Here is a 25,058-nt window from a genome sequence, read left to right on the forward strand (position 1 = left end):
CTCAACTGATCAGTCCAGTCCACCATACTCAGAGAATACCATTCTCAGTGAGGGAGTCTGGTTTCTTGCTTAAGGCCCTGGCCTACTTTGCTTTGTCCCTGTCCTATTGTAGAAGAGAAAATGTCTCTGAAAGGCAATGGTACCTATTTGTATTTAGGCCAGGAGGTATCAGACTCCATTGCTGGCTGGATCTCTAACAGGAATGGTACACACAAGGCCTGAGCCCTCAGACCCTTTGCCTGTGGCTCATATCCTAGAGATTGGCAACCAGTCTTCATGTCCTCCAGAAATGATCACCCTGAGTTAATCTAAGGGATCAAACCCATTCTGGGAACAGAATTAAAGAAAAAAATGTCAATTCTCTCATTCAGCACTAAGGCATTCCCAAATCAAGTTCTTCAGAGAAGACTCACTTCTGAAAACCAAAAAAGAAACCCATGGGCATCTGAGTATGGTTTTTATGGTGACTCTCTAATAAGCAGGACAAGGTTCCTGGGAGGAGGCCTCTCAAGATGCCAGACATCCTCAGCCCTTGTCTACCTGGCTCAAGGTTGTAGCTTTGCTAAGTGCTGGACAGTCACTTTTGTTCAAAGATTAGTAAATACTGGTAAGGAGATAGTAACAGCAGTAGTAATAATAAGAAGAAAAAGATAAGAGGTTTACCCTGACTCATAATTACATCAATAATGACAGAAAATGAAATATATGCATATACAAATATATATATACACAATTATCATGATTTTCCAAAATGTCATACTTCCCAAAGAGCCTCAGAAACAGACCTTATCTCCAAGCACTCAATCAGTCATGGTCTTTCTCTCCTCAAGTCATCAAGATCACCAAGATAGTGTAGACATGGTACCAGGGAGGCCCAAACTGATCCCTAAATGAACCTAGGGGTTAGCTACACAGAGAAAAACAGACCCTAGGCCTCAGATCATAGTCTTAAACTCAGGCAGCCAACCAAATTTCCAATTCATGTTATGGATCAAGAGCAAGGCCTTGGAAGGAAAGCTCCATCATGAAGGGAACAATTCAGAGTGACTTCTACTGGTGCCAGCTCTTAAATATCATCTGCCTAGTGCAAAAAGCCACATGCTTAAAGAAATTGGCTTAGACTACAACATAAGGGCTAACAGCCTTAATCAAGGAAGTAGTTTAGGCTTTGCTGACAGATGCCCGCCAGGTTCGCCAAAGTCCAGGATAATTTAATTATAATCCTGCCTGGAGGCTGGGGGATAGACTGTATGACCCTCATGGTTGTTTTCAATTTGGAGATTCTGAGAGAGACCTACAGGGTGACCTACTTGAATATGGAGGAAATCACCTGGGTCAGGCACCAGCCATATTTAAGGTTATCTCTGAGCTGGGTGACTCCATATTAAAAAAAAAAAAGAAAATTCCCCACCAATTAGATAAAGGATGTACTGGATAATGTCATCCAAAGTGTGTACATAGTGAGAAGCCATTAAGATGGATCATGTGAATGCAAATGAGTGCTAATAATACCGTTTGAAACTCTAGTATGAAGGAGAGAAATTTCTGTAATCCAGGGAGAAATGTCCTCCCTGCTAATGTCATCCTCAATTCACAGATCCTGTAATGAGTCAACTCTAGCATCACAAATAAGACTTTCTGCATAGATGGTTAAGGCTAGAGGTCTTTGTCCACCTGAAGCTTGAATGGATAAAACAAGGGCTGGCATGTCTGAACTCATCTCAAGAAATCAAAACACAGTTGCCATTAGCCTGAAATGGGAGGTAGGTCCTCAAGTGTTAACAGTCTTGTTAGCAGCCCATGCATACCTTTTCCTGACTGTTCTGTAGCCCAGAAAGCACAGGATTAAGATTCAAGAGGGGGTAACATCACTAAAAGTGGCAGATTAGGATGCACAAAGAATCAGGCCCTCTACTGAAACAACCTTTAGCTGGCAAACACTGACAGACCAACTTTTTCAGAATTCTGGAATCTAATTCGAAACTTACAGGAACCAAGGAACCCTTTTATAAAAAAATTTTATTGGAGTATAGTTGATTTACAATGTTGTGTTAGTTTCAGGTGTACAGCAAAGTTCATCAGTTGTACATATACATGCATCCACTTTGTTTTAGATTCTTTTCCCATATAGGTCAATACAGAGTATTGAGTAGAGTTCCCTGTGCTATATAGTAGGTCCTTACTAGTTACCTATTTTATATATAGCAGTGTTTATATGTCAATCCCAATCTTCCAATTTATCCCTCTTGATGCAGAAAAGAATGGCTAAAATTTGGTAAGAGAATTTTGAAGCATTTTTGCTAATTTGTCTACCGTTCCTGATTCCCCAGCAGCTAAGAGAAAGGTGGCCCACATTCCTCCTGCAGGTTGCTGATGCCAAGGGACTAAAGACCTTGTTTTTAAAATGTTGTGGCTGTGTGTTTTGATCTGTTTGGTCCTTGAGGGCTAGGCACAGAGACTGGCCTTTGTCTTGTACCCCCCACCCCCTAAGGCTAAATTGGCTTTAGAGGTTGTGACTGCCTCTGTTGAAAGACTTAAAGACATACACTGCCCCTGTCCACCCAGGGCAAGGGATAGTAGAAGGGGCAAGCAGCAAATGAATCCAATACCACAGGAAGGAAGAGACTGAGGAAAAAGTTTCTTGGGAGAATAAAGACTTAGAAGGGCCACTGTGCATACGGAGGAAGTCAGAGTGAAACACACATGCCCCGGACCAGACGCATGCTCAGAAAAAGGCTGAGCAGATTGTAGGCTTGCACTTCTGGAGAATCTGCAGGTTCCATGAAATCAGGAGAGTAGGAGAAGAAGACTAAGGCAGAGCTGTGGGCAGTCTGGATTAGTGTTGAAGGAATGCCCCAGCTCTGAGCCAAGTTGCAAAGACCAGGATAGTAGTTTGTTTGTTTTGGCTCCAAGTATCTAAAAGCAATCCCTGTCAGGTCACTGGCTGACCAATGACATAATGGAATAGAGATTTCCATTACCACACATGACAAAGAAGGCAGTCTTTGCAAAAAAAAAAAACAAAAGATTTGGAAAAGTCACTAAACAAATGGACAACTGTATCCCTCAACAAACAACAGCAAAAAAACTCTGGGGAAGGAGGAGAATCTTATTTCCAGAGTTATCACACTATAATATTCAAAATGCCCAGTTTTCAACACAAAATTACAAGGCATACAAAGAAACAGGACATTATGGCCCATTCATAGGAAAACAGTAAACTGACAGAAACCATACCTGAAGAAGTCTAGACATTGTACTTACTAGACAAAGACTTTAAATCACCTGTCTAAAGTAAGATTCAGGAGGCCTGGGTTCAAGTACTAGCTTTGTCACTAATTCCCTACATGAGTGAGAAAGTCAATTGCATTCTCTGAGCCCATGTTTCCTCAGGATTTATAAAATGAAGAAATTAGGATGAGCAGTGGTCACAAGCTGGGGTTACAATTTAGCCTGCTGATATGTTCAGTTTATTCTTCACAGTGTTTCTTTTAAAAATGTGAATTACTGGTCAACATTTCAAAAATATGAATAAAATCCAATTCCTGGCTTTTCTTGAAAAATCTGGAAGATCTGAGTTCACTGGACTTCCCTACTTCCTATAACCTATCCCACCAATGAGAACCATCCAAGTCACTTTTGCTCCCTTTATATAGGGCATAGATTTCCCAGCTGGATACAGGCTCCCACTTAACCCTGGTACCAGACTGCTTTACTCATGTAAGTTACCTGCCTGGCCCTGTAAACATCTAAGTCAGCTACTCCTGGCCAAGATGGGTCTTTCCAGCTGTAAATCTATTGTGAGTAGGGTTTCATACAGGTGAAAAACTTTCCCCAAGTGCAAACAAAAATAGACACTATATAATTAAAAGCCAAGTAACACTCTGGAGCAGTGGGTTTCTCTATGAACAGTAGAGGTTTAATTTCTGTTACATCTAATCTGTACAACTGTAAGGAATGATGGTAGTGACCTGATTAGCTCATCCTTTCATCTCCTGCATCCATGTAGTCCAGAAACCAGGGAAATCTAGAATTTGAAGAAACAAGGACAATATGTTCTGATGGCATCTGAGTAGGCTCTTTATTTTCTGAACAAACCCATATCTTGTCCCTCAGGCCTCACCTACCACTGACAATAGCAGGTTGTCATGTATTCTGTACAGAGCCTGCCCTCAAGTGGGTAGTAAGCTGTCCCCAGGCCATGGCCCAAAGTCAGAGCAAAGGCCAATTTTTACATGGTGATAAAAGAAATGGACCTGGGGCTTCCCTGGTGGTGCAGTGGTTGAGAGTCCGCCTGCCGATGCAGGGGACACAGGTTCGTGCCCCAGTCTGGGAAGATCCTACATGCAGCGGAGCGGCTGGGCCCGTGAGCCATGGCCACTGAGCCTGCTTGTCCGGAGCCTGTGCTCCACAGTGGGAGAGGCCACAACAGTGAGAGGCCCGCATACCGCAAAAAAAAAAAAAGAAATGGACCTGAATGATTTGGAGTTAGGGCCAGCATGCGAAAGGAGGGCCACCACAGGGATGGGATTTTCTACTTAGAGACACAATCATATCCCAGCAGTCTGCTCTCAGCTCCCAAAGGGGAAACTGGCCCAGGAAAGCAGCTGAAGATGTCAACAGTTAGATGTGAGGACTAATATTCAGCAAGCTGTAATTCACTTAACCTGACCATTTGCTGGGAAGGTAAATCAACTCCTGTATTGCTCCTGTGAAGTCATATTCCCAGTACAGAAGAAAGAGACTTTCAGAACACACACAATACATGTATATACATACAGAATGAAATTCTGAACAACAGGAGAGGCAGATATTTGACTGAATAGAAGATACATAAACCCAGCAATTTCTTGTACAGTAACCAAAGTGGTATCACACTTCCTATTTACAGGTATCCAGCATACCTCAGGTTACAAAGGATTTTTAAAAGACTTAATTATCCCCATTTTACAAGGAGGAAAACTGGGCTTCAAAGATGTACAGGAAGCTGCTCAAGCTGCATACTCAGCAGACTGAGGCAAGAATCTGGGTTTCTCAGATTCCACATTGGTTTTAAACCTGATTAACAACAGGTATGGCTAGCTTGGATAGAACAGCATTAAGCACCCTGGATTATCCATCCTAGGGCTGGGATGTTCACACAGCAATGAGTCTTCCAGACAGGAAATGGAGATGCTCCACTATGTCAGCGACCAATTTGGTCCAGTGATCCACAAAGGTGTCCGGTTGGTATAGAGTTAGGAGGAAAGTCTTTTCTTTGCCATTATACTTTCATGTTATATGTCAAATAACCTAAGGATGATATTCTCAAGGAGCTACTGAATCTTAGCTCAGGATGAGTCTGGATAAACAAGGGAACTATACAACATATAGGTACAGCCTCTCAGGAAACCACCTATCTACCTACCAATAACATCAGTACTAATGAAGTTTCAACAGTTCAGTGTGACTCATCGCTATGTCTTACCTAGACATTGTCAGAGCTTGAATAGATTCTAGAGAATGCTTCAGAGGTGAAGGAGAAACTAAAAGCAAATTATCATATGTCAAATGTTTTAGAGAGCCAAATTAGAACTCAGGTCTCTCATTTTCTAATATATCTAGCACTGCCTGCACAATACCATTCTATCCTCAACCAAAATCAGTGTAGAAGAATGGAAATAGCAATTCTACTTTTAAATATCTACTAGAAAAGCCTACATAACTTCCATCATTCAGTTCCTTGAGGAACACACAATCTTACCAGAAATGTAAACCTACACATAAATGCTCATTCATGAGAATTGAAAGGTCTAACTTGGAGTCAATTTTCACATCATTCATGCAACAGTTTAACCCCATTTCTTTTTACTGGTGACACCACAACAGCTGGCCACTAAGGTTGCATGGTACTCTCCTTTAGAGATCTGAAGACCATTCAACTATTACTTAAAAAAAAAAAAGGTTTGCAATGATCAAATGCTCGTTCTGAATACAATCTGAGGCAACATGGAATGCTATCTTAGTTCCTCAAAGAATAAACACTGGTAAAATAGAATAGAATAGAATAGAATATTGGAGCTGGTATAATAGAATATTGGAGCTCTAATTTATGATTTAGGCTCTGTCATTAATGCTCCTGGTCTACTGTCACAGTCCTCAGTCTCGATATGTGTTATCTGATAGAGCAACTAGCCACATATGGCTAATGAACACTTGAAATGTGACCAGTATGAATTGAGATGTGTATAGAAACACATCAGATTTCAAAGACTTAGTAAAATATATTATTAAAAAATTTATAGTGATAATATATTATATTTTATCATAATATTTTAGATATATTAGGTTAAGTAAAATACATTAAATTAATTTCACTGTATCTTTTTAACTTTTTTTAGTGTGGCTACTAGAAATTTTTAAATTATATTTGAGATTTGCATTTGTAGCTCACATTATATTTCTTTTTTTAAAAATATTTATTTATTTATTTATTTTATTTGGCTGTGTGGATCTTAGTTGCGGCATGCAGGATCTTCATTGTGGCATGTGGGATCTTTAGTTGCAGCATGAGGGCTCTTAGCTGCAGCAAGTGGGATCTAATTCCATGACCAGAGATCGAACCCAGGCCCCTGAATTGGTAGCACAGAGTCTTAACCACTGGACCACCAGGGAAGTCCCTCACATTATATTTCTATTGGACTGTACTGGCCTAGGCCAAATCGTTCTCAACATCAAAGACTGTGATTTAACTAGCCTAGAGCCTGGGTTTTAGTGTTTGTTGTTTTTTGTTTTTTTTTTAAGATTCCAAGTGAATTATTTCATTGTGAAGCCAGGATTGAGAACCACTAGGCTAGACTCTATACTATGCATGCCTGGCCCAGCCAGTGGTCTTCTCAAAGGTCAGCTTCAGCCCATCCAACAGGCTGCTTGGGCTGTGTGCTTGGAAAAACACTCCTCCTGGACTTGGATGTAGGAAAATCAATGCCAGTTCATTGATATTCTGAAGCTTGATTCTGTCATTCACCTCCTGGGGTCATTCTGCCTTGCTCAATATTTTGTCCCACCCCTTGAATTACAGTTTATTATAAAAATGACATTTCACTATAGGTGAAATACATGCAGATGTGGGTGATTTTGTCACTGGGTGCAGTTTAATCCTTCTTTTAAAGGGAGGGCCGTCAGCCTAAGACACACAAGCTGTCTGTGTACGGGGCCTCTTGTTAGTTCCAAAGGCCCATGGTTATTGATGTGTTCTTTCTAACTACCCCTGGGACCAGTTCATCAACCAACAAAGCTGAGCTTGGACACACAGCATGTGGAAACTCTGATGGAAGACTCCATATAGGTAGAGGAGAAAGGACTGGATATTTCATTAAGAAATTCTCAGGATAGAGGGGATGAGAGGCTATTTTGTCTACTTCCTTGCTTCTGAGCAGTGCCCTCACCTAAATTGCTCTAACTGGATAACAGTGCTTCCTACATTTGCAGCCCTCCAAGGAAGGAGGCCTCTTTCAACCACTATGACCAGCCTTCATACATAGACCTTATTGGAGTTAATAAGGTGGAGGTGGTGGTGGTGATGATGAGGATAATGATAATGATAAAGCAAGTTACCATTTGCTAAGTACCCACTATGTGCCAAGCACTGTGTCGGATTCTTTACTCACATAGTGATCTCATTTAATCCTCATAAAAAGTCTCCTATTCCTATTTTTCAGATGAGGAAATAAGGCTCAGGAAAGATAAAAGTCTTGCCAAAAGCCACAGAGCTAGGAGGTAGTAAAGCTGAAACTGCATCTGCATCTCAGATTATCTGATTCCAAATGCCCTGCTCCTTCCTTCATGTCACACTTCTATCCTTCTTATCCTGAGACCCTTCTCCAAGGGCCCAAGGGCCCAAGCCACTCTGATCTTTTGTTTGGGGTCAGGACTTCAGTCTTATATTACAAAAGAAACTAACAAAAGATGATAGGCTGTGGTAAGGATGGTCATAAGACATCCTGATGTGGCTTTGGTACTTGTATTGCCACAAATCTGTTTTAATGTACATTATTTAATTCACTGTGATATCCCCTGTCATGAAAGAATTGCCAACACCATTTTGCATATGGGGAAAATCAGAGCTCACAATTGCCAAACAACTGATTCTAGCTCATAACTCCAAGGATGGCCAAGAGCTGGAACACCAGGCCAATGTTCTTTCCCCATTAGCATCCTGCTAATGGGTGACCCAGAGGAAGTGGAAACTGCTAAGGAGCCCCTTCCCAAGAGCCCCTTCTTTTAACGGCCAGGTTTTTCATGGTACAATGTCAAAGGGGCCAAGGCCTTGCCAGCACTATCAAGCTGCCTGCTTCCCACCCTGGACACATCTTAGTTCCCAGCCACCTTGCAAAAAGTAAGATTTGCAATGAGTAAACTCCAACCCCTGGGAGGGTAGAGAGCCCAGATGCTTACATTCACAGCTGTAGACAATCATAAGACAACACGCAGGGGTGTTCACACTTCCCTAAATGAGAGAAAGGAGGCAAAGGAAGCAGAGAGGAGTGGGGAGGGGAGAAAGAGGGTGGGAAGAGATCTATAAAAAGAAAGGATAAAAAAAGAGGAGGCAAGGAAAAGAAAGAAAACAGAAAAGAGAGAGAAGAAAGGTAAAATTTCACAGCAATATAGAGTTAAAAGCATCTTCAAAACCATCAAGGCAAAAAGGGAAGTGATTTGTGCAAAGTCACAGTGGGTAGAAGGTGGGAGGCAGGAGGTGGGGATTGTTAAAATAAACAAGATAAAAAAGTCTCAAAACTAGAAGGGCAAAGATTAAAGGAAGCCCGGGCCCTGGGTAGGTGACCAAACACATGGGGAAAAATGTGAGGAGTCACAAGAAGGGGAAGGAGGAAAACAAGGGCTGGTGAAGGGGAGGCCAGGGGCAAGTAGCCAAGGAGACAGGAGAGGAGAGTGAAGGCTGACACTCACCCTCACAAAGCTGGCAGGAAACCATCCCTCCTCATCGTCGATCTGGCCCCACCACCAATCCTTGTTGGAAGCATCCAAGACTTTGATGACGTCGCCAGCCTTAAATGCCAACTCCCGGTTGGCCATGGTGACGTGATCCCATACTGCCTCAGCACTAACGATGGAATCTCCAGTGATCAGCTTAGGAGACAAAATAAGAATGTGTTCAGTCCACACGTCTAGCTACCTTACTTGCCCCCCTCCCCAAATCTCTACTACTTATGGAAAAACTCACATATTAGTGATGAAGGGTAGGGTGATGGAGATGACATTGGGAGAGCAAGCTCCACTGGACTACAAGACAAATAATACTATCAACTCTCCATTAGCCAGTGGGTAGAATGACCCAGAATGTGTATATGGACTACACAGACCTCATGATTTTATCCCTACTCAAGATCTCCTTCCCTAGAGAAGAAAAAGCTCCAATCCATTCTCCTTGGTACTTCGAGGCAGCCCTGGAGCTGGAATGGGCAGAGAGTCTGAAACCAATGGCTAAAATGAGGCTCGAGCATATTTGCTATAAATTCTCTGTGCTCCTCCCCCTTTCTTCTTCTTCTTTGGAACTGTCCAATTGAGAGTTGGTGATACATTATTTAATCCTACTGTACCCCACCCTCAGGAGTTACAGACCACAGCATTCCTCACATATAATGGACCCCAGTCCTGCAGCCTCCTGTTCTCACCCACACATGATGCTATCCAGAGAGGTCATGTGTTCATAGGTATGAAAGAATATGGCGTTCTGTGATGCCTTGCTCCCAAGAAACTCGACATTGTCACAGATTCACTCAGTGATTTAAACAACCACCCTGTAAGATACACAGGGAATCTAGGTTGACTTCTACATCTGATAGATGGCAAAACTGAACCATAAGCAAGTTAAGGGGTAAGCTCAGTTTCAGTCAGCAAGGCAGGGGCTATGCACAGAGCCTAACCTTGGTCCTTAGAATTTGTGGCCAGCAGGACTTGGCTCCACATAGCGCCAGGCAGACATCTATGCCACTGCCACATAAACATACACACACATATGTTCATGACACTTGTCTATGCACAGTGATGAGGATGGGTGTTGGGGAATAGTTAGTTTCTCTCTGGCTACCATCCTGACCACTGTGTTATGTATTCTTCTTTTTCCCCTAACTGGTTCCAGCCTGTATGGGTCATCAATCTTTCTGGCATTTGGAGGAACAATTTCCAGAATAGAGAACATATGTCCTGTCAGGCAAAGGACTCAAACATTCCCTCCCCAGAACTGAATTGCTGAACATGTCCTCTAGAAGTCATCTTTTCCATTAGCCTACTTTGAGGAAGGACCCCAAGGCAATTATGGCTCCACAAGACTGAAGTCAAAACAATTTAAAGATAACAGAGACAGAATATGGAACATGCATCCTCTCACACAGGTCTGCCTTCCAACATACCAGCCAGAGAATACCCCTATGGTCATGATATTAATGCATAACACATCACACACAGGAGAAAACACACACACTGATCTTTTGACTTAGTTAGGGCATTCTGTTGGTTAGCTTCTGCATGAGGCATCCTTCATTGCTCAGGGGTCTAGCCATTGTGCCTTCTATAGAAGGCATAGAGGGAGCTCCTCAGCTTGGATGTAAAAGAGATTTCAAATAGGACCTTTTGTAATAACACATTTAAAGTACCTCATGCTTTACTGTTCACAAAGTGTTTTCACATCTACTGCATCACTTGATCCTTACTGAATGAGCTGGATCTATTACCCATATTTTAAAGATAAGGAAACTGAGGCTCAGAGTGGTGGCCTGGTCCTTTGGCCAATCACACATGTAATAAATTATGGAGCTCAGTCTTCTGACTGTATATGCACTAATACCTATCATGCCATACTACCAATGTTTACTAATAAGCTAAAATGAACTCACAGAACTCCATTCATAATATCATAAACAAGATGGCTCCATTCTTCAACCCCAAAGAAAGAGACTTGGACAGCCACCTTCAGTTACTGGTGCCCCTGACTAAGAGGAGATTTATTTATATGTTGAATTTGCTTTCTTCCAATTACACTAAAAGTCAATATCTTCTTGTTCTGGCCTCAGTGGAGAAGAAGAATTGCTGGTCACTGACCTCAATAAAATAAGTATTTACAGAGAAGTCTCCCCTGTCCTGCCAAAGATGGGTACCAACAGGGTGCTGCTAGAGCTCGATAAGCACATACAGGCCCAACTCAGAGCACCATGAGGGCTTATAGTCTAAAGATATATCATTGACTTTTTATCAAGGGTCAAAGAGTGATCTTGGCATCACTTACCAATGCTCTGCTCAGGACTCTATCTGTGATGCTGTTTGAATTACCCTAGTCCCAGTTCTGGCTGATTCCACTGCCTGTATTTTTTCTACAGTGCAGTCTTCTTTTGAGAGACTCCATGCTTGGATTCTCCCAGCAGCACTTGGCTCATTCTTGTCCCCATTTAGTCCAGTTGACATGCCTGGGCACTCAGGTCACAAAGTCCAGCTATGCCCTGGACAAGGCCAATCCCTGGATAGGACCCAGTGGCCACAAACCAACTGGCAAGCCTGTTGTCACTGCCTACTTGGAATCAACGACAGAACTAGGCAGCACTTCAAAGATCATCACCCTTAATCCCTCATTTTATAGATCAGGTATAATATAGCAGGAGTGACTTGCCTAAGGTCACAAGATGGCCAGCCTAGTGAACCATTTTTTCCCCAACATAACACCATAGATAGAGAAGGTGGAAAAAGAACACTTGGATTTAAGACCTTGCTAAAGAAGGGATGATAAAGATGATAATATTAGCTAATATAGAGCACTAAATATATGTAAGGCACTATTCTAAGCACTTTACACACATCAACTCATTTAATCCTCACAGCAACCCTTTGAGGAAACACTATTATTATCCCTATCCTACAGACGAGGGAACTGAAGCTCTGAGAGATTAAATAATTTGCCCAAATTCAAACAGCCAATAAGTACTTAAGTCATAATTCAAATGCAGGCACAGTCTGGCTCTTATAGAGCCTCTGCTCTTATAAACTATGCTGCCTCTGAGTCTCACTTTCTTCATCTGTTAAGTGAGGATAATTCTACACCCCCACCTGATTCACAAGCTGTAAGGCACTGAACCAAGAGTTGACAGATGTGTGTGCAGATAACGAGAGAAGGGCAATCCAGAAGTGGCTCGTAGCTGTATAGGGCTCCTGTGTTCTCTAGTCACAAATGCAAGCAGGAATAAGGGAATGTTCTTCCCTATCTTCTGAGATGTTTTAAGTTTGGGCTGCTGGAAATTGGTTTTAAATCTCCCCTTTGTATACAGGATTGACTTTTAACTTGCTACAATTTTTCATAAATATGACTTTGCTCATCCATTTTCCACCCAACACTCATTGAGTGCATTCCCACTGTGTGCAGGGATCTGCTTACTGTGATTCAGCCACAGTCCTTACCTGAAGATCAAGGGCCCTTTGGGTACCAACAGTGAATGCCCTTCAAGCAGTATGCAAAGGTGGTTAAGGGCAAGCAAATCTAGCTTCCATTCTGGGCTTTGCTACTTTAGAAAGTAACAGTGACAATGGGAGGTGAAGAGTACAAGAGGAGCCACATAAATAAACTAAAATGGAACTGTCAGCATGTAAGGAGTACAATATCACAAAAGCCATGGATGAGACTTTCAAGCTATACAACCCTTGGTTTCAGTTTCTTCATGTGCAAAATGGGGATATTAATACCTGCCTCACAGGCAGAATTGTAGAGAAGGTGAACTGAGTTCTGGATGTATAGTGCCTCATACAGTGCCTGGTATACTCTGGCCTAGTACAAGACTTCAGAGGAAGGATCATGTGTGGCTATTGGACTCTAAAACAGTTTTATGGGGCACTGAAATAGGCCTTAAAGAAGAGATATGGGAACATATATATATGTATAACTGATTCACTTTGTTATAAAGCAGAAACTAACATACCATTGTAAAGCAGTTATACCCCAATAAAGATGATAAAAAAAAAGAATGGGTAGGATTGTTACAGAGTAGGGAACAAGAAAGGCATGTGAGGCAGAGTAAAGTGTCAAAGGTGAAGGCTATGGGAAATTTGATGGTAAATATGTAGTGGAGTTGGAAAGGGCTGGGAAGAGTGGGATTGAACGGCAGCTAGAAAGATGGATTGGAGACCTGTTTGAAGGTATTTAGATCTCCTTTGAGTAAAAGGAGGAGGCCAAAGTTGATTTGGCAGAGGGAGTGCAATCCTACGTGTGATCATTAAGGCATGAGGGTAAGTTATGAGGAAATGTTGGTTTTGGAAGGTGAGAAGAGATGATAAGTTTTCTCTTTGATATGCTGAATGTTGGGGGCCAGCAGGACATGCAGGTAGATTTGAAGTTCAAGAGAGATCAAGGGAGATAGTTATACAGGTTTGGGAGTCAATGGCCCAGAAGAAATTGTAGAAACCAAGGAAGTTTGCCCTGGAAGAAAGTGCTAAGAAAGAAGGCCAGAAATGTAGGAAAACAATAATGGGAAGCAAGGAAGAGAAGAGGAGCCAGAGAAACAAACCAAAATGGAGCTGTCAGAACATAGTTAGGATACCAAGAGGTGCAATCTCATAAAAATCAAGGACAAGAGTTTCGAGTAGCAGGAGCTGATCAAATTATCAAATCGTACAGAGCTACCTATAAGAGGAAGAAAGCCAAGAAAAGTCCATTTGGGAGTGGCTATATCAAGACTTAAGTTCTTTATTTCTTGTTTATAACTGGTTTATTCACCCCCCCCCAAATTCCTAATTTCCCAACTATCCCAACTTCTTCATCTTGCAAGCCCAACAAAAAGCCAGAAGGTGGTACTGGGTTACTCCAGCAACGTACCCAAATAGCTCTTGGCCTTGGGACAGTGCTGATGTGACTTCTAAAATAATTCCCAATCCTCAGGGCATTTCGAGTACAGGACTAAATATAGGTTGGTTCTTGCTCAGACTTACCAGTGAGTGGGACATACAGTGTTCTGCATCCCCAAACCAAAGACACTTTTGGACATGAATAAGAAGATAAAGGGGGGAAGAGTCATAATATTGATATAATTCTTAAAGAAGGAATGATATCGGGCTTCCCTGGTGGTGCAGTGGTTGAGAGTCTGCCTGCCAATGCAGGGGACACGGGTTCGTGCCCCAGTCCGGGAAGATCCCACATGCCGCAGAGCAGCTAGGCCCGTGAGCCATGGCCGCTGAGCCTGTGCGTCTGGAGCCTGTGCTCCGCAACGGGAGAGACCACAACAGTTGAGAGGCCCGCGTACCGCAAAAAAAAAAAAAAAAAAAAAAAAGAAGAAGGAATGATATCCAATTCGTTTTTATCTATATTTCCCAGGAATTCTAATTTCAAATATTCTATCCCATTGTCCTACCCATGTGCCCTGACTTTTAACCTGGAAATATGATCACTGTACCCTGTAGGCATTGGGAGTTTGATCTCTTAGGCTGGTCTCTGATAAACAATGAGGAATGTGCCTACAGCTAACTTGGAGTGTCCAGTGGGCCCTTTCAGGAGGAAGGAAAGAAGGCAAGGAAGAAGGGAGGAAGAAAGTAAAACAGGGAGAAAGAAAGGGAAGGAGGGAGAAAGAGAAACTTACACTTGTTGCAAACATATGCCAGGCATTGGGTAAGAGACTTTCTTTTGTGATCTTAGTCTCTATGGCTCTCCAAGGTAAGCATTAACATCCCCATTTTTACTGAAGATAACCTGTGATATTACCAAGTAGCCCACAGTTACCCAGTTAGTAGGTGGTAGAGCAGATTTGAATCTCTAGCTGAGCTTATTGTATAGCTTTGCTTTTGCCCATCCCCAACGCTACCTGCCAAGATAGCAGGGAGAGAGGTCTCCCAGCTGGTTTCTCTCTCCAGGGAGACCAGCCCACCCTGTAAATGACCTAAAGCAGTAGTTCTCAATCCTCTAGAAAGCTTGTTAAAACACAGATTGCTAGGCCCCATGAGTCTCTTATTCAGTAGGTCTGAAATGGGGCTTGAGAACTTGCATTTCAGACAAGTTCCCAGGGGATGCCTACGATGCTGGTTCAGGAATCACACTTGGTGAACCACTGCCCTAGAGAATCTTTCTAGCCTAGGCTTTAGCCGTGCCTCTCCTGATGCCTCATTCTCCCAAGGATCCCCATGCCACCCCCACAGGTTGGGCTCCCTGCCTGTCTAGGAGGCATTCCTCAGTGGTTGGTATGTCTGAGAATGGGTATTTTGGGTCATGTAAGGAGGATTCCCAACGCCAGGCCTTGCCAACACAGAAATAAAGCCCTCACCAGTTTTCCAGAGCTGTACCACTTGCCTTCCCCTCCATATTCTTGCCCTCTAGCTGAGCAATACCACCCCCAAAATAGTTGTTTAATTAGCCTGGGTGGCTGCCAGAAATACTAGAATTTTAATGGCAAGAAATAGAAGAGGGAAAGGTTAAAAAAAGTGTTGTTCAGAATAGCATATGTTCCAGTTGCCATGAAAGTAGCTGAGCCAGGCCTGCATTTTGAGAAGCTTCACAAGGGGACAAGGAGGAGTATGAAGGAGTTTTGCCTTTCTGTAAGGTTTTCTCAGTTGGTACCTGCCCCCATCCTCTCAGAAGGTCCCCTCCCTCAACAGCTAGGCATGGACAAGAGCAAGATTCCTTCCTTTGTTCCCTTTAAGCACATCTAAAATAGGCTGGGATTTTATTCTCTCTCCTGAATAAACTAGATGTCCTTTTCATATGGCCTTGTAAACAGACTCTGGTTATCTTGCCCAAAGTGTTCAAGGACAACAATCTCACCCACTTCTGGAAAGATGTAAAGCAGACTGTTCCAACAACAGTGGGGAGGTACCAAAAGACTGGCTACTGGAGGAAGTTCTGCCAGTAACTCATTGAATCATCTTGGATAGGTCCATTTACCTGTCTCAGTTTCTTTATCCATCAAGCTACAGACTTGAATCAAATAGATGACTTCTGAAGTCCTTTCCAGCCCTGGCTTTCTATTGAGGGTAACACTTGAGCTTTGCAGAGGACAGGAATTTCATTATTGCAGCTTATTTCTTCTCACCCATCTTTGTGCTTGCCAGTATGCTTTCTTTGCTCTCCACTCAGGCAAATGAGAACTTGGCACTGACTAGTCCCTTCTTGAATATAACTCACTCAGGCATTGTTAGTGACACATTAAAGCACAGGCCAGTCAGACTGGCTGGGAAAACTGAGGAATGGGTTTCCCACTTTAGCCCTTGACTGCCCTATTCAAAAGTCAATGGGGACATTTACTCTTTGTTCTCTCCATGTAGCTCCTCAGATAAATCATCTTTCTCATGACATTGGCTCTTAGTACCTCCAGTTCCATATTTCCCACTACCTGTTCCACATTTCCCTGGGGGCCTGCTACTGCCTCCAATAAAACATATGTAAAACTCATAATAAGGCCTCATTCCCCTCCTTCCTCATTTTTCCCATTTCTGATAACTTTTCTGGGTGTGCTGTTTCTTTCTTCTACATGTATCTCTCTCAGATAAAACCCTTTATCTTCTATTTCAATGCCTTATCCTAGGTCTGGCCCTTATCACCTCAAGTTGCCTCCCAACTGGCCTTCCTGCTACTCACAGGTCTCTTTCCTCCTCAAGCTACTCAATAATTGTACTTCACAAAACTTCTTTGCTGGTGCCACTATCCATGCTCAAGAAGCCTCAAGAACTCTCTACTGTCAATCTCTCAAAATTCTCCTTAATTTAGCCCCATCTATGGATCCAATCCTTGTCTTGAACCTGGCAGGGACCTTCCACTCTAGTCAAACTGAGTCTCTTGCAGGCAGATAACTCCTACCTCTGTGCCTCTGATTCAGCCATTCCCTTGGCCATGGTTAAGTGTAGGGACACTGGAGCTATGCTGCCTCTTCCTTGCCGTAGGATCTTGGCCCACCTGCTCCTTAATCCTGTCTCTGATGACTCCAGCCTGTATTTTCTCTCCCTTGACTCTTTCACTAATTTCTACCTAGGATAAGAAGAAGATATTAGACAATGTGGAGTTATTCAAGTTATCAACCAGGGTGTTATTCTCCAGACTGTACACTTGTGAACAGTAAATCTAAAACATCTGCTTAATCTTTAATGAACAACATTGTTTTTAGCCTCTAAAGTTCTATGACCAGAGCCCTAAAACCAGGCAAGCTCAGAGGAAGAACACAGCAACAGAGTGAGCATTTCTGTTCAGGTTGCAAAATATTCTATGGGGCCAAAGAAATTGTTTGCATAACATGTACCAGGTGGCCTATAGGCCAATCCATTGCCGGTAGGATTTATGACCAGGCGGCTTCTGGGGTGGGCTGGTTTTTGCTGAAGATCTTCGCAGATGCTCAGTGGTCATCAGGGAAAGAAGAAGAGATGTCAGGTAAGAAAAAACAACATGAATTTAAAAAAAAAATCATAAGGATTGCTTTTTTTTTTCCCTGTGACTTAATAGTTCACACTTAGCTAGTTTCAGCTTTAATCAGGGTATTGCTATCACCCATAACTAAATAATTTCATTTCTGAGCAGAATAGTTAATGCATTTAAGTGATGATGGCTCTAAATGCACTAAAAGGAAATATGCAAATACTGTCACTTTTCATGATATGATCATCTTTTTCCTAGTTTGGGCATGTGATTTGTGAGTCATTAGGCGTTGGCTTTCTTCAATATCTCATTGTACCATCCATTTTTCATTTTAATAAAATGAAGGTTGGCTTTAGCCACACCTGGGAAACATGAACCCCAGCTAGGCTGGCTTGATTTGAAAGGTGATCGTAGATGCAGGTCGCTCAGCAAGAGCAAGACAGACCACCTCATCCAGACGCCAATATGTCACAAGCCAACTCACACCTGTCAGCCACTAAAAGCTTGGGAAACCCAGGCAAGCATCTTAAGATATGAAGCCATCCAGGACATTTTGTCATTCATCACAGACTAATAACAAAGGATAACACCTCTTTCTAAACCTCTTCCAAGAGAAGTTACAAAGTGATCTCAGCTATAACGGTGACCAAACATATGAGGTAAGGGAAGTTGCTTGTTTGGTGTAGACCTTAGCAATGGACTTTTCTGGTATGAAACTTCAGCCACTAGCTCAACCTAATGGGCCCAGGAGTTTCTGAAGTAAGACCCAGCTGCTGCCCCAAAGTTCATGACGTTAAGAGTTTGGTCTTGTTGAAGGAATAAGTCCTTTAGAGAAAATGCAGCCAACTGGGCCAAGTATTGCACAGATCAGAGAGAAGAAATGTTTCCAGACCACCAACCATGATACTGTTGGCTGGAGAAGTCTCCCATACCAGAATAGTTCCCAACCTGATAAGCATCAGCTTGCACCTTCAAAGCATCTTGGGAATAAAAGTTAGTCAAGCTGTTTTGGATTATTTTGGCACTATTCAGGTGCCTCTGATTCATTACACCAGTTTGATTTGTGGTCCCCAGACCCTCTGCTCAGAATCACCCCAGCATTTTTAACAAGGAGCCCAAGTGATTCTAAATCATATATCATACTGAGACCAAGAGTCTTTTAAACTTTCTAGAGCCAGAGTTTGAAGTACAAGAATTTCCTGTTACTGCACTGGCCCATTCAGAAGAAACCAGAATCTCTGAAACTCTGTCTCCTGGCTTCTCCTTCTTGTGTCAGCTTCCAGGCAGGCTAAGGAATTATAACAGTTTGTCTAGGAGGATTTTCCCTGTCTGCTTCAAGAGACTATCTGCACCTGCACACCCACTCCCACCCCCATCCTGACCTTCAACACTGAGGCCCCCAATGGCCCTAATGGAAAATACTTGCAGCATCTCTCTACACTACAATCTAGAAACAATTTCTTAGAGCTGTGTTCAATCTACCCAAGTCAGCTCCCAATATTTTAAGAGACAAATTATTAGCAAAAAAATTGACTCAGCAATGTACTCTCCATGAGTTGAGTCAGAAGCAATTCATCCCAAGCTGGAGGTTACTCTGACCCCAGTCTGTCTCTGCCTTGAGTCAGACTAGGCCATATCTCCAAAATATTCCTGCTCTGGGCATCATGCCCTTCTTGGACTTGCTGTGGGTACTAAGTTCCAGCCACCCATTTGGGTCTCTTGTTGCCTTCATACCTTGAAAGATGGCCAGGGCAAGCCTAGGGGATAGGAAGAGGGCTCAAAAAGCCCCAAATGCCTGAGGTGACCTAGACCCATCTTGGGCCCTGCACCTGGGTTCTTGAATTTCTTTATGTGATTCAACGGGGACCAGCCCTGGGAGCCTTAAATTTCTTTGGACTGTGACTTGAAGGCCAGCCTTGGCGTTCCTCCAAGGGGTGGGGGTGGGGCTCCTCTAGGTTTACAGAAGGGTAGGAAGAGGGGGCTAGAACTACATGAAGAATCTGTCCTCCGTGCCTCCCACATGTATAGTTCTATACTCATCAACACCACAGCCAGAGGGTGGGTGGGCAAGGCAGAGAGAAGAAGGGAAAGTAATTTTTTATCCATTTGACAGATGTCGTGTTAAAATCTTGTAGGGGAAGGAGGACTGTAGGTGGGGGGAGGAGCAGTGGAGGAGATAGGTTGGAACTAATAGTTCTAATGTTGTATTAAATGTGGCCATCTGGTCTAAGGTGATGAGAACAGGAACAGCATTTAGTAAGGCGCACTGTGACATGCTCCTATATCTGGAGAAGAGAGAGGAAAAATAAACATATTTCAATCAACTTAAACCACCTTGAAGTCTACTGAGCATGCCCACCCAGGACACAGGCTTGCAAAGGCTCTAGCCTTGGCAGGCATTCCAAGGAGAATGTAATTGTCTCCTGGGGAGTCCTTATGGCCCAAAAGAGAAATCTGCATTTAAACAGTCCATCAGAAAGTGAAAGATGGTTTCCAGTAGCTTATTGATTTCCCTCTTCTCCTTTGCTCCCTGAAAGAGAAAAGACATTGGCCAAGGCATTTAGCAGTGTTTCTGGTCCTTATCAGGAGCATTTCCTGTTCAGGGGTGGGTCATGTTTCTCCTGACAAAGTCTAGCATATTCCTGGGTTCCCAGCAGACATGAAAAATGGTGGATGAGCAGGAGTGGTCAGTGAGCATTCACTAGATCAGGCCACAGGGGACTCAAATTAGCTGAGCTGGCTCCCCTTCACACTGTGTCCTTAAAGACTACGGAAAGAGGGATGCAACATCTAAACCTAGGCTGCCAAAGAGGACACATGAGAAGCACAATCAGACCCACCCTCAGGGCCCAGGAAGGATAGCATCCGGTTTGTGTCTGCAGGAAAAGTGATTGTGCTTATAACAAAAGAACTTCAAGTAGGTCAGGCAGGCTTATATAAGAGATCCTCTGCTTGTCTGGGCTAGGTGGAGGAGGTGGGGGTGAAGAAGGGAAGGGACCCAGGGAAGCTGACTGAGGGATAAAGCATCCAGTAAGATGCTAGGGCTTGAACCAACTCTTCTTGACTCTGTCTCGGGCTCAAAAGCCTGAAAGAGTAGATTATTATACTCAGAGAAGGCCAGGATTGGAGACTCCCAAGAGCTAGCACACCTAGTTCAGTCCAACATTTTACAGATAAGAAAACTGAGGCTCTAGTAAGAGGAAGTTACCTAATGTGTCAAGTTAGTCAGCAGCAGAGCCAAGATTAGAAAATAAGCCTACAGTCTTTTAGAAGGACAGTTGTCAATTGTTTTGATTAAAAATTGTCAATTGGTTAAAAAAATAAACACCTACCCCAGTATCTAAGTGCTACTAAAGTAGTATGTGTTTTACAAAAAAATCTCCACAAAAAATAGAAATTAAATGATGAGATTAACTATTTAATATATAAAGAACTTCTAATATTTTCTCCATGAGCTTCATTTTGGAAATCAGTTTTAGACATTTTCTGGTGCTCTTTCCTCCCTCTGCTCTACAGATGTCACCCCTTGAATACTACATCCAGCACCTGCCTCACGCTCCTCTCAGGGCCCCAAACAAATCTGACCCTCCCTGGAAATGAAGGGGTAAGAACACCTCAGTATGAAGGCTAGGTGGAGACACTTCCAGTATCTCCTTTATCACCAAATGTCTTTGCTAAGGAATCTGAATTTCAAATTTATACTAAAATGAAATGCTAGTGAAAAAAGTGGGATGGGAAGAATGGGCTCCAGGCTTGGCTTGATTGCTGACTTGCAGTATTGAACTTAAGCAGATATAACTCCTCCCTGAGCTAGTTGGGCTAGGTTATCTCAAATGGAAAGTTAGGGTTGTCTTTGACAGATGCTGCTGCCTTGCTTCTAAAAGCAGGTTTTGTCAAGAGACAGAAGGGAGTTGAAGGAGACATGGAAACAAGGAAGGCAGAAGAAGACGGGGGTGGGATAAGAAAGGTCAGAAGACAAAACTTGACTATTTCAAATTTTTGTCATTGGCTACCTCTACCCAGAATAGAACTCTAGTACAGTAATGGCCTTTGGGTTCCACTGCCAGAAGGAAGAATACTGCTTTCTCCACACAGTTCAGGCCACTGGGTTCAAGCCACCTAAAGCAGCTTCCAGAAAAGAGTAAGCAGCACCCCTACCATGTGCTAAACACATTATAGTTCTAGGTTGTTTTCATATTCAATTCACATTCATAAGCTCACTAGATCCTCCCAGCAACTCTGGGAGGTAAGAAGAGTAGGGATGAGACCTCGTTTTAAAGATGAAGAAACAGGATTGGACAAAGGAAGTCCCTCAGGTAACGCAGGAGCAGAGGCCAGAAGAGAACCCAAATCTTCCGACTCACAGTCCAATATTTTTCTAATAATAAAAAATGGCTATAATTTACTGAGTGCTTAGTGTGTATCAGAGACAAATCTAAGTTTTTACATATACTAACTTGTTTGATCCCCATTTTAAAAATGAGAAAACCATAGTTCAGAAAGATGAAGTGATTGCTGAAGGTCATACAGGGCCAGAAGCAAAACCCAAGTAGTTTTGCTCTAGAACCAGGGCTCTTAACCTCTGTTCTCCACAGCATATCCTCATGCTCCTACAGGATCACAGAACCTTCAAGGTATAGCAAGGTATAGAACAGTGTGTATATTACCATAAAAAAGAGAAAAAAGAATATATTCATATATGTTTATATATCCATAGAACATTTCTCTGGAAGGACTCACTGATGGCCTCTGCAGAAGAAGCCAAGTGGCTGGAGGGCAGGGCTAGAGTGAGACTTTTCACTGTGTACCCTCTTGTACCTTTTGAACCATATGAATGTATTTCCTTTTCAAAAATAAAGTCTTTTTTAAATGAGGTATCTAGGGTCAAGAGAGCTGAAGAAACTGTGTGGCTCCTTCTTGGCAGGGCTTTGGCGACTAACCGTTCCCTATTCACCTCTCTGGCTTCTCAAACTTGAAGAACAGAAGGTGTCTCTCTCCTTTCTTCTTCCAGTTTCCTCACCCTTGACATTGCTTGTCCAATCCCCCAGAAAGGCCAATACTGTAGTCATTATACAGATTTTAGCAGCACAAGTGAAAATAGCAACAGTTTGGGTTAGGCTCCCACAGCCAATCTGTGAATTACAGGAAAATAATGTATTAGCGGCAGGACAGATGATAAAAGACACAAAAGGCCTTCTTCCCCAAGGCCTGAGCTCCACATACTCTTCCATCTCCTTCCTCTCACCACTGTGTCTCATTGTACCTACCCACCCTTCTCCCGGGCTGAGAAAGCAAAAATAAACAAGCTAGAAAGGCTCTAGGAAATATGGCCTAGCTTGTGAGTCTGTGGTGTACAAGGAAGAGCACACTAAGGGAGAAAAAGTCAGCCTAGCTGGGTTTAAATGTCCACATCAAGGCCAGGTGAGAGTCAGCCCAGATGGTCTCAAAGGACCCTCCCAGCTTTGGTTTTTGGATTTCCACTATCATCCCTCAAGAGTTGGCAAAATACTCCACAGATCAATGCCCTTAAACATTATTTCTTCAGATACCTTTAGGCCCAACCCCTTAGGCAGGTCAGTCACACAGGGCTTCTGTACCCAGGAAGCTGTGAGGAGGTGGGGGTGGCCAAGGTAGATCAAGTGCCTTCAGGGATCCTCCTGAAGTGAATTAAATGGGCAGCACAATTCCCTCTCACAACAGCTTAGCATCTTCTCCAACGCTTCACTGCTTCCAATATGCAAGAGACAAGTAGGACATGAGCTGCTGTGGAAGGGATGACAGGTCAGTCAGTGTGCCTCTCGTGGGCAAGCAGGACACTTCTGGGCAAGGCTGGGTCCCAGAGAGCCCCCATTCCTTGCTACGTGTCAGAGACAAAGCTAAATTTTTAACATATGTTAAGTTGCCACCAGCAGCTTCCTTTTAGCACTATAATTCATTGGGTGGTAGCTTGGGGCCATAGAAAGAACACTGAATATAATCTGAAGGCATGGCTTCTAGACCTGAATCCACCACTACCTAATCCTGTATCTTCAGGCTGGTCCCTCCTTCTCTGAGACTCAGTATCCCCATCTGCAAAATGGAGACAATACTACTTTAAAAAGGGTAGGGGTAAGGAGTTGAGAAATAGACTGAAGATAAGCTCCTAGATTACCTCCAAAGTACCTGTAATCACACCCTGGTTGAACTCTTAATAATAGTAAAACATGTTCAACATTTTACAAGGCACTTTTCACATACTTTGTCACCATGAATTCTTGCACCCCACAATCCTGAAACTTAACAGTTAAGCCCATTTTACAGACCAGAAAACAGACTCAGAAGAAATTTGCCCACAATTTATGGGATGAGGAGAAATCTGAACTTGTGCTACATAGTCTAGTTCCCGACCCACCCCCTTCAACAAAGCAGGTGAAATGGCCCTGGGCACAGAACTTAGAATAAGACACTTTATCAGAGCCAGTACTGGCACTCGAGGCTACTTCCTCTGGCAGGTGGCAGGTACAGGCCATCTGAGATTGCCTTTTCTAGTTTAGGAAGGAGACCCTATTTCTGATGCTCCCCACTTTCCCTACATAGAGTTCCTGAGGAGCCAAAGCTATATGACCACCTAAATGTTGCAAACCTGTGTTCTGGGAAAGGATTGACCTGGTACTGAAAAGCATCTGTATGAGTGAGGGTGATCCAAGAATGACTCTGACCAACCTGACATCATGAGGTTGCCTCTCCCTGGCCCCCTTTTTGGCCTTTTTTCTACGCTACTCTGTAAGTCAGGCTCAGTAGCTGGCATGCATCGAGACCAGCTTAGGGATAGGGTAAGTACAGATCTGTTGGTGAAGAACAAATACATCTGCAAAGCATTTTCTCAATTCTGAGCCTTGCCAGCGTCTGAGAGACAATACTGACGATTTTACCTATAGAACAAATAAGACTCAGACAGAGGAAGGAAACCTAACTGAGACATACCCTAAGTGGCAGAATAGCAACTGAAATTTGTTTTTCTTGATCTCAAGTCCAAAGTTCAAAAACAGATACGAGGCTGTCACAGTCAACAGTAATCCACTGGGGCTCTGAGGTTGCTGCTCCAGGGCAGACCTGGCATATTCTAGCCACCTGTCTCACTGCTTCCCACCCTTCACCCAGATCCAGTCTAGGGCCCCCTCTTCCAGCTCCAGCCTTTGGTACTAAGGGCCAGAAAGGCCTCCCCAGGACACCCTGACCTGGTTTCTAGCTTGAGAAACTCTAAAAATAGCCCTCATTAGTGGGGCCAGATGGCCTAAGCTGGTATGCCTAGGGGCAGGGCTGTGGTCATTAAGCATGTGGCTATTCTCTCCTACCACCACTGGCCAAGGAGAGGCTGAGCCTCTGCCCCCCTTTATGCATCCTACTACTTCCCCTCACACCCTCCCACCCACAATTTAGATATACTTACTCTGGTCCAAGTTGTTACTTCATTCCCAAGAAAAACAAACTTTAATATTCAGTTACTTTAGGTTTTCTAGGATATTACTTCACAATCATATCATTCCCTAATGGTCTGTAACTACATTGGGGGATAGAGGAGCAGGCTCAAGCTTTCTGCATTGATCAGTGTCAATTTATCTTCTCCATCTGCCTGTTAACATCTCAGGGCTCAGTTCTAAGTTTTGTTTGACTGGTGGAGCCTGCTATAACACATGCTACCTTGAGTATCCATTTT

At 43.1% G+C, this 25,058-nt stretch overlaps 1 protein-coding gene across 9 annotated transcripts in view; it reads right to left on the bottom strand.

Moving 5' to 3' along the window:
* ARHGEF9 (Cdc42 guanine nucleotide exchange factor 9) overlaps positions 1 to 25,058 on the bottom strand; it is a 223,590-nt gene that overhangs the window by 160,283 nt on the left and 38,249 nt on the right. For 5 of the 9 annotated variants that reach the window (XR_009560590.1, XM_060291795.1, XM_060291799.1 and 2 more), the window contains exon 2: positions 8,947 to 9,126. The exons of 3 other annotated variants lie outside the window; for them this stretch is intronic. Coding sequence is in view for 5 of the 6 variants with exons in the window: in XM_060291795.1 (XP_060147778.1) it covers positions 8,947 to 9,126 (180 nt within the window). In the remaining variant the exon portion in view is untranslated. Of the gene's footprint in view, positions 1 to 8,946; positions 9,127 to 16,813; positions 16,970 to 25,058 lie in introns of those variants that run through there. One more of the 9 variants, XM_060291800.1, reaches the window with a different exon arrangement.

This window comes from Globicephala melas, chromosome X (assembly GCF_963455315.2).
Source record: "Globicephala melas chromosome X, mGloMel1.2, whole genome shotgun sequence".
NCBI classification, from domain to species: domain Eukaryota; kingdom Metazoa; phylum Chordata; class Mammalia; order Artiodactyla; family Delphinidae; genus Globicephala; species Globicephala melas.